Raw genomic sequence first — 10,280 nt, forward strand, 5'->3', positions numbered from 1 at the left:
ACTTTTTGAGTTTCATTTTCTTGTGTTCCAATCCTTTTACGAGATACTTTGCCTAGTGTCATCCTAAAACATATAGAAAAACTATTATAAATACTTTCACCAGCTTTTGCAATCGATTGCTCTTAGATATTAGAGGGAAATGCAAAGACGCATTAAACCACAACCAAAATCATCAATTATTATAGCACAGCTGCTCTCCACTGACAGAGCATTCTACAACTTAATTCATAAACACAACAATTCGGTTACACTAAGAGAATGATTCATTTGCAATTCAACTGCATTAATAATTATGCTAAATTACAGAATTTTGTAAACTTACACTGAAATGATGCTAATAACAATATTTTTAATCAGTTTAAATGGAAATGTAAATAAATTAACATAAATAAAAAGAATGATATAAATTCAAAATTCACAAACACATGCACCCAAAGGAAGCATAAATACATAGCAGAGTTTGAGCATACTTTGTGAAGGTGAAATTTACGTCATAAACAATTATTTATTAAATGAAGAATTATCAATGTGAAAAGGAAACAAGACATGCACAGGTTTTTGAATGATTTTTCCAATCAGATTGCACAATATCGAATAATAAAAGCAGCAACATTTAGCAAAATTTAAGAAAAACTAAAAATTATTTTGTAAAAAGAAGCAACGTTTAGCAAAATTTAAAAGAAAAAACTAACAATTATTTTGTAAAAAACAACAACGTTTAACAAAAAATCAGAAATCGAATAATAAAACTAACCCTAAACCATATGAATTCAACAATATAAAAAACCATATTTAACAACGAAGAAAATAAATTTAAAAGAAAACGAACAATTACCTGCAAATTAAAGTTGGAGAAACCTTTGTACTACTGCAATCTGAATCAAAACAAAAAATAATTATAAAAATAATAAAATTATACAGCAAATTTATCTCAGTATAGAATATAGTGTAGACACTCGTTTTGTCCGGGATTTTTATTTTTTATTGTTATTATTTTTATTTTTATAATTATTAAGTATTAAATATTAATTTGGTGATGTGTGGCACATACTCTTTATGTTTGTGTAAGTGCGGGTTGTACCTCCCTCTACTATATATGTTGCAATTATCCAAGGTGCTCCGAAAAAACCCAGCACTACTGCATGATCTCCAACCTCCTGGCGCAAAATCTTAAGGGACTCCCTAACAAAATGTAGTTTCTCCAAGTCAATAGGATGCAATGCCTTCAAGCAATCCTCAGAGTGCATCGGTGAATGAATGACAGGACCCCTTACTTCTTCAATGTTAAACGAGAGACCGAATGCAGGCAGTGGAGTAAGAATATCAGAGAAAATTATAACTCCATCAGGACAGAAAGCTTCCCAAGGCTGCAAAGAAATTTCCACAATGAGATCAGTTGTCTCAGACCTCTCTCTGAAAGACGGATGTTTCTCTGCAAGCTTTCTGTAAACAGTCATATACCTTCCTGCCTGGCGTATCATCCATGCAAGAGGACGACTTACAGGATCTCCTCTTGCAGCTTTAACCAACAATGGATCAGTACTAGAAGAAGAGCAAGCTACTGAGAACTTCTTAATTCTCATTCTTTTAGGAGAAGAAACAAAAGCTCCAGGGAAATTACTAGTTTCATTTGAGTTAAAACTCAACCGCACTGTCAAGCTTGAGGATTTAACTCCCACGGAACTGTAAGCACTTGCTATTGAAAAGCAGCTCCAAGAAGGGAGACTTAAAAGAAATAAAATGGGGAAGTGGGTTGTCTAGAGAGTGAACGGCGACAGAGGGTTATTAAAAATGAAGTGTAGGTTTATATTAAACTAATTAAATTTTATTAAAATACTTCACATGTTGTCGTTTAGGGATAGAATCAACCTATTTTTCTTTATTTAGGTTAATCATTGAAGGGTCCTGTCCATGTTTAAAGTAACACATTTTGGTCCTCATTTCAAGGCTTTTTCTTTTTTAAATTTGTGAATATAGCCCCTTAGTTTTCGTGGAATTTTATTTTAGTCATTAGTGCCTTTTTATTATGTTTTCCTTTCTTTTACATTTAAAATCTTTTATTATTAAAATATATTTTTATTTATGGTTTTGATATTATTTAAAGATTACTTATTAAAATAGTAATAATTTAAAATAGAAAAAAAGATTTCTCTTTTGAAATTTTAAAATTATAAAATAATGAAGTAAATACTATTTTTAACAATTTCATAATAAATAATTACTCCAATGCAAAGTTTGATTCAATTAAAAATGTGTTAGGAGGGACAACAATAATCCTAAAAAAAAAATTCAAAACATATACATGTTTTATAATATTAGTTTTTGTATATATAAAAGAGTGATATTTTATATTTTAAAATTATTGATATTATATGTATCTAAATATACTAAAATTTTATGGGTATTTCTATGATCAAATATAAATATCTATTTTTTTCTAAACACTTTGATGTAACATCATGGAAAACATAGAAGTATAATAATATATAAAAATCTTATGGTTATTTATTTTTTTCGATTTATTATTTTATGTTTTACTCTAAAAAATCTTTGAATGTTTGATAATCTAATATAAAATAATGTAAATAAAATAAAAAACACAAAAAAAACTCTATACATTGTATTATTTAATAAGGTTGTTAGATTATCTTATTTTTTAACATTAAGTGACATCTTTTCATGACGTCTTTTAAAATCGTCATATAAAAATAAGAGATAAAAACAAGTGACAAATAATTGATTTCGTCGTGCTAAACAATTTTTTTTGTGACAATAATAAAATGTCACTTTTAGTGTCTTATAAAACATGACAAATTAAATTGTCACAAATAAAACTTATTAATGACAAATGTGCAACACCATTAATTCAAATTGAATCGTCATTATAATAAATCGTCACTAATACATGTTTTTTATTGGAGACAATTTTACAACGTCATTATTTTATCTAAATGTCATTAAAAGGTTTCCCACCAAAGACTTTGGTGGGAAGATTTTGGTGCCAAACATATAGTGACAAAAATCAATGATCATTTTTAAAATTGTCATAAAAGATATATCATTAATCAATAAATATGACAAAAATAAAAAAAAAAACGTCACATTATAGTATGTTTTGTGACGATATACGTAACGTCATATAGAAATTTTGTCATAAATTGATAAATTTGTTGTAGTGCGATACTATATATAGTATTGATACTACTTAGTATAGAAGTACAGATACTACCTTTTTGGTTTTGAATCTGTCAAAATTCTAGTATACTCAAATGGTACCGATATTATATATAGTATCGATACTACTGAATATAGTAGTATTGATACCCTTGTAACAATATCGTTACTAGAGTTTTCCAACGGTCATAGTTTTGTATTTAATGTAGGGAGTATCGATACTGAGAGACCGAGTACCGATACTACAAGCTTCTGGACAACATTTATTGCGGGAAACTACCTCTCAACAGCTCTATTCACTCCTACAACAACCCAAAGGGTTGGAATTAATTAAGGGAGTATAAAATCAAGATTCCAAGTCATATGTGAAGCCAATAGATAAAAAGAGAAAGCCAAAAACAACAAATTTGAGCCAAATCAAGTTAACATTCTTCAATATTCCTTTTGCATTTAAAGAACATTTTTTGTACTTGTTTGTATTTATTTCTCAAGTGTTCTTATTTGTTCATTAATTGTGCAAACACATTCCTAGTGAGGATTTTATAAGTTTGCAATTTGTAATTTTCTCTTTGAGAAAGTGTCTCAAGAATTTGGGGTATAATTTTTGAGGGAGTTGTTAGGTTACACCTTATCTTTAAAGGTAGATACAAATTAGTGAATTTGTGAAAATCCTTAGTGTGGATAACTAAAGTAATGGATGTAGACTTTGGTTGATAAAGTCGAACCACTCTAAATTCTTGTGTTCAACTTTATATTTTTCTCTCAAGCTTCCACAAAAAATTTTAATTTCCAATTCACCCCCTCTTGGCTATTTCATTCATTCGATTGACTCAATAATTGGTATTAGAGATAGACTAATTATAAGGTTTAACCACCTCTTAAAAAGATCCTAAAGGAGTTCAATTATCAGCCAAGTCATCCATGGCCTTTACATTAAGTTTCGACATTTTTAGTGACTCTCAAGCTATCAACAAGCATTCATACTTCAATGGAGCCAATTATGCCTATTGGAAAAATATGATAAAACTCTTTATTCAAGCAAGTGATTTGGGTGCATGGAGCATCATGATTAAATGTCACTCTACTCCAACTAGAAAATTGGAGATGTGGAGTGAAGAAGAAAATAAATTATTCCAACTCAATGCAAAGGCAATGCACATTTTATTGTGTACTTGGCCCCGATGAATATGGGAGAGTATCATCTTGTTCCAATGCCAATGAGATTGGGATAAACTTGAAGTTACTCATAAATGAATAAATGAGGTAAGATAAACTAAAATTAGTCTTCTCAATCATAGCTATGAAAACTTCAAGATGAGACCGGATGGAGACATTAAATCCATGACCGATCAAATTTCAGTTATTGTCAATGGTCTCAAAGGCTTTGGAGAAGATGTTCCTAATAAGAAGCTCTCTAGAAAGATAATCTACGGTCTTCCCAAGTCATGGCAATCTAAGAAGACCGCTATAGTTGAAGCAAAGAATCTAAAGACTTTCACCTTAGATGAGCTCATTGGATCCTTGCTTACTCATGAAATGATGGTGAAGGAAGAAAAAGTTCAAGAAAATAAACATGAAGAAAAAAGAAAATGGAAAAGAAGAAAAAGATTTGTGTTTCTCTCAAATCCACCAAAGAAGAGAGTGACTCAAATGATGAAAATGAGGATGAATAAATGACAATGTTTTCCAAAAGATTCGAATGATTCATGAAGTCCAACAAAGGAAGAAGATTCCAAAGAAAAAAAAGGCTTCAAGAATGAATCTTAGGAGAAGGAACCTATAATTTGCTATGAGTGCAAAAAGCCAGGGCATGTTAAATTTGAATGCCCACAATTAAAGAAGAAGGGATCCTCTGAGAAGAAACACAAGGCACATGTAGCTACATGGAGTGATGATGAGTCATCCAATCAAGAGGAGGAAGAGGTCGCCAACTTGTGTCTCATGGCCATTGAGGGGGAATCTAAGGTAACCTCTAACTCATCTACATTAAATGAATATTCTTTTGATGTGTTGCAAGAGACTTATGCTGAATTGGCCTCCAAATTTAAGATCATGCTTTCAAAACAAAAGAAGAATATTTCAAAATTGAAAAATGAAAATGATCTCTTATCCAAGACCAACAATGAACTTAAAAGTAAGGTCAAGGATATGCAAGTCAAACTAAAGGCGTTTGAAAATAAAAATCATGACTTGCACAACCTACTTTCAAAGGTTCATGATGATCATAAAAAAACTGGATGATCTTAATGCTTCTTTTAACAAAGTTGGAATAAATCATTTTGAAAAAAGGAAAAAATTATAAATCCAACTATGTTAGAAATAGCTTTAGACCATACAATCATAGAGGTCCCCAAAAAACCTCAAATGAGAAAGTTGTTAGAAGCATATGGGTCCTTAAAGGACACATTACTTCTAAAGACAAGGATATCCTAGAAAAATGGATACCTAAGGGGCTAGATTATTGAGAACTAATTCCTATGGACCCAAAAGAATTTGAGTACCAAAACTCAGAACTTGGTCTATGTTTGTAGGTGGAGGAGCATTGCTACAAGGCACAAAATAAAAGTTCAAACTCATGGTACCTTGATAGTGGATGCTCAAGACACATGACCGGTGATAAGAGCAGTATTGGGAGCTTAATGCTAAAAGTGGAGGAGTAGTAACCTTTGGTGACAACTCAAAAGTTCACATTGAAAGAATTGGTTATATTGGTAACAACTCTTCCATTCTTATTGAAAATGTTTTATATGTAAATGGGTTAAAGTATAATCTTATTAGTATTAGTTAATTACATGATAAGAGATACAATGTCTTATTTGAGTCTAATGGTTGCAAAATTATTGAGATCGCATCTAATACGATTATGCTTGTTGGTAATAGAATAGGATATATTTACATGGTGCATCTAGATAATATTAACATGTCTAATGTATGTTTAGTTGCTAAAGATGAGTATGATTGTTGGTTGTGGCATAGAAAACTTGGACATGCTAGCATGAGTGTTTTATAAAAATTTGTTCTAAGCAATCTTGTAAGAGGCTCGCCTAAGATAAAATTTTATCTTGATAAAATATGTGATGCATGTGCAAAAGGAAAACACAAAATAACTTCCTTTAAACCTATTAATGATGTATCATCTAGTAGAGTATTACAATTGATCCATATAGATCTTTTTGGGCCTATTATAACTACTAGCTTGGGTTGAAAATAATATCCATTTGTATTGGTTGATAACTACTGTAGGTTTACTTGAGTTCTTTTCTTAAGTACAAAAGATGAAGCTTTAGAGTATTTCTTCATTTTTTTTCTAAAATAATCCAAAATGAAAAGGATTACTCTATTTCAAGTGTTAGGAGTGACCATGGAACTGAATTTGAAAATCTTGGGTTTGATGATTTTTGTAATTAAAATGGAATTAGCCATAATTTTTATCCCCTAGAACCCCTCAACGAAATGGAGTTGTTGAGAGGAAAAATATAACTTTAGAAGAAATGATTAGGATCATGCTTTGTGAAAACAATTTGCCAAAGTACTTTTGGGAGGAAGCCACAAATAATGCTTGTTATGTAATTAATAGAGTAATGATTAGGCCTTTTTAAAAGAAAACTCCATATAAACTTTTTTTTTTAAATCCTGACATTAGTTATTTTCATCCTTTTCGATGCAAGTATTTTGTTTTAAATAATGGAAAAAACAATCTTGGCAAATTTGATGAAAAAAGTGATGAAGGAATTTTTCTTGGTTACTCTTTAAATTCTAAAGCTTATCGAGTCTTTAATAAAAGAACTCTTGTGGTATAAGAGTCAATACATGTTGTTTTCGATGATAATCTCCTTCCGAGGAAGGATTATTGTAATGATGATGATGTAGGTATCTTAAATCCAAATGAAGTTGGTAAATCATCATCGAAAGAAGTGAAGAATGAAGAAACTCAAGTTGTCTTCAAGAATCTAACTCTAGAGGAAAAGGAAGTCACATACCCAAGGGAGTACAACTATGTAAAGGATGGTGAAATTTTGGGCGATCCATCAAAAGGGGTAACCACTAGATCTTCTCTTAAAAATACTTGTAATTATGTTGTATTTATCTCATGAATAGAGCCTAAGAATATCAAAGAAGCATTAAATGATGATCATTGGATTATGGCTATGCAAGATGAGTTAAATCAATTTGAGAGAAGTCAAGTGTGGACATTAGTTGAAAGGCCTAGTAATAAGTCTACTATAGGTACTAAATGTGTATTTAGGAATAAATTATATGAAAGTAGTAATATAGTGAAAAACAAGGCTAGACTTGTTGCTCAAGGGTACACTCAAGAAAAGAGAATATATTTTGATGAAACTTATGATCCCATAGCTAGGATGGAGGCTATTAGAATGTTATTAGCATTTCCATGTTATCATGGATTTACTTTATTTTAAATGGATATTAAAAGTCCATTTCTAAATGGTTTTATAAAAGAACAAGTGTATGTGGAACAACCTCCCGATTTTGAGGATTCAAAATTTTCAAATCATGTTTTCAAGTTGACAAAAGCTTTGTATGGTTTAAAACAAGCTCCTAGAACTTGGTATGAAAGATTGTCAAATTTCCTTATTGAAAAAGGTTTTTCAAAAGGGAGGGTTGACATTACATTGTTTATAAAAATTAAAGGTAAAGATTTATTAGTAGTTCAAATTTATGTTGATGGTATAATTTTTGGTTCTACTAATGACTTTCTTTGCCAAGAATTTGCTAAGCTAATGCAAGATGAATTGGAGATGAGCATGATGGATGAGCTTTCATTTTTCTTGGGTCTCCAAATCATGCAAAGAAAAGATGGCACCTTCATCAATCAAGCAAAATAAATCAAATATATGCTCAAGAAGTTTGGATTGGAAAACGTGAAACCCCAACCCACTCCTATGAGTTCATCTACAAAGCTTGACAAAGATGAAGAAGGTAAGTGTGTAGATACTAAACTTTATAGGTCTATGATTGGATCATTATCTTATCTTACCGCAAGTAAATTGGACATTATGTTTAGTTTTTGCTTATGTGCTATATTTCAATCATGTTCTAAGGAGTCTGTTTTACAATCCATTAAGAGAATATTTAGATACCTTAAAGACACCCCTAGCATAGGACTTTGGTATCCTAGAGACTCTAACTTTAGCTTGCATGCTTTATCAGATATAAATTATGGAGGTTGCAAATTAGATAGGAAAACCACCTCCGATAGATGTCAATTCCTTGGAAATATGTTAATTTCTTGGTTTTCAAGGAAACAAAATAGTGTCGCACTATCTACCACCGAAGCAAAATATATTTCGGCTGGTAGTTATTATGCACAGGTTTTATGGATGAAACAACAACCTTTAGACTATGAAATTGATGTGGGTACCATTCCTAGCAAGTGTGACAATACTAGTGCTATTTGTCTCATTAAAAATCCCATCCAACATTCTAGAACTAAACACATAGAAATTAGACATCATTTCATTAGAGATCATGTCTCAAAAGAAGATACAGTTCTAGAGTATATAAATACTTTGCATCAAGCAACTGACATTTTTACAAAACATTTAGACAAAGAAAGATTTTGGGCACTTAGGAGATAATTAGGTCTAACCAACCTACCTTGACTTTGTGTTTAAATAATTTATGCACTTTTATGATTTTATGAAAAATGCATGCAATATAACCTCTTTAATGCCTTCTATGCTATTAGTTAGGGGGAGTTTATGACTTTCATGGAAATTGATAGTATGTTCACATTATATTTAAATGTAAATTTGCTTGGTTGAACATATTTGCTTTGCCTATCTAGAATGCCTACACCACTATTAATGCTTTAAAATATGCATCCTATTTTTTTCTTATTTGTGGTATTTTTGGACTATTTTGTGCATTTAGTTTCTGTACTGTTCATCCAGTACCGATACTGTTCTTTGTCAGTATCGATATTTTTCATAAAGTACCAATACTGTTCTTGCAGCCTCGATAGAGTATCGATGTCGGATTTTTGCTTCATAGTATCGAGACTCCCCTTGGAACATTGATACTCCTGATCAGGTTTAGCATGTATTACCTTAAAAATCACATTTTTATTTATTGTTTTCCTTTACTCTCTCAAGTGCCGCTGAATCCCTCCATAACCCCTCGAAAATTTACTTCATTCCCTCATTTTGGAGTCATTATGTGTTGATTTTCATCATTCCTACCTGCTAGCATCATCAATTTCATGCATTCATCTCCAATTTCATCTCAATACAACTTTTCAAGGTAATTTTTCTCGAATATAGGCTTAGTTTTAATTAGTTTTTTTATTAAATGAATGAATGGGCTTTATTTTTTTTATTTCTACAATAGAATCTACTCCTTTTTTAACTGCATTCAGTCAAATTAATCAAATTTTTAAAACAAAAAAATTATTACATCTATATACATACAAATATATATATATATATATATATATATATATATATATATATATATATACACTTTTTTCTTTTTGGCCCAATTTTTTTTAAATTTAATTTCATTATATCATGCCTTGAATTTTGGACTCATATGGAGTTTTGGGATTTATTGGTTGCATACATACATATATATTGTTTTTTACTTTATCCCAACCCTTATTATGTCTCATAAATATTCTTGATCCTCCTCATCTCTTACTAATCCACCCCCTAACCCTCATCCAAATCCTAATTCCAATCCAAATAAAATGACCATCATGAACTCTTGTTTTAATGAACCCAATTGTCAAAACCTTTATTCATGATATCTTGATCATTTTGAATCTTATTCCCTTAGGAGTGAGCATCTTCTTTCCGTTCTGGCTACGAACTCCATTAATTTTAAATACCTTCCCCATTTCAAAGCTTGGAAATTTAATAACACTTTCAAAGTCAAACCTATTGTTTATCACCAACTCGTCCGCATTTTTTATTCCAATACGGATTGTGTTCAAAATGAAGCTCGCACTTGCATCGAAAGTATTCTCTCATATATTTTAGGGGAATACATTACTCTTGATTCCGAGTTTATCGCCCATGTTTTTTTTCCTTGAAAACACTGGTATTGATAATGAACGAGACTTCGTCCCTTCCTCCTTAGAAGTA

General features: G+C 30.8%; 1 protein-coding gene across 1 annotated transcript; it reads right to left on the bottom strand.

Moving 5' to 3' along the window:
• Window positions 1–1,025: 1,025 nt before the first annotated feature.
• LOC120172273 (uroporphyrinogen decarboxylase 1, chloroplastic-like) lies at window positions 1,026–10,033 on the bottom strand. Its single transcript, XM_039179769.1, has 2 exons — window positions 10,025–10,033; window positions 1,026–1,757 (listed from the first exon to the last, which is right to left on the bottom strand). The coding sequence occupies exons 1-2, from the start codon at window positions 10,031–10,033 to the stop codon at window positions 1,026–1,028; spliced, it is 741 nt and encodes a 246-aa protein (XP_039035700.1).
• Window positions 10,034–10,280: the final 247 nt, after the last annotated feature.

The sequence above is a fragment of the Hibiscus syriacus genome, unplaced genomic scaffold (assembly GCF_006381635.1).
Source record: "Hibiscus syriacus cultivar Baekdansim isolate YM2019G1 unplaced genomic scaffold, ASM638163v2 tig00111848_pilon, whole genome shotgun sequence".
Lineage (NCBI taxonomy): Eukaryota > Viridiplantae > Streptophyta > Magnoliopsida > Malvales > Malvaceae > Hibiscus > Hibiscus syriacus.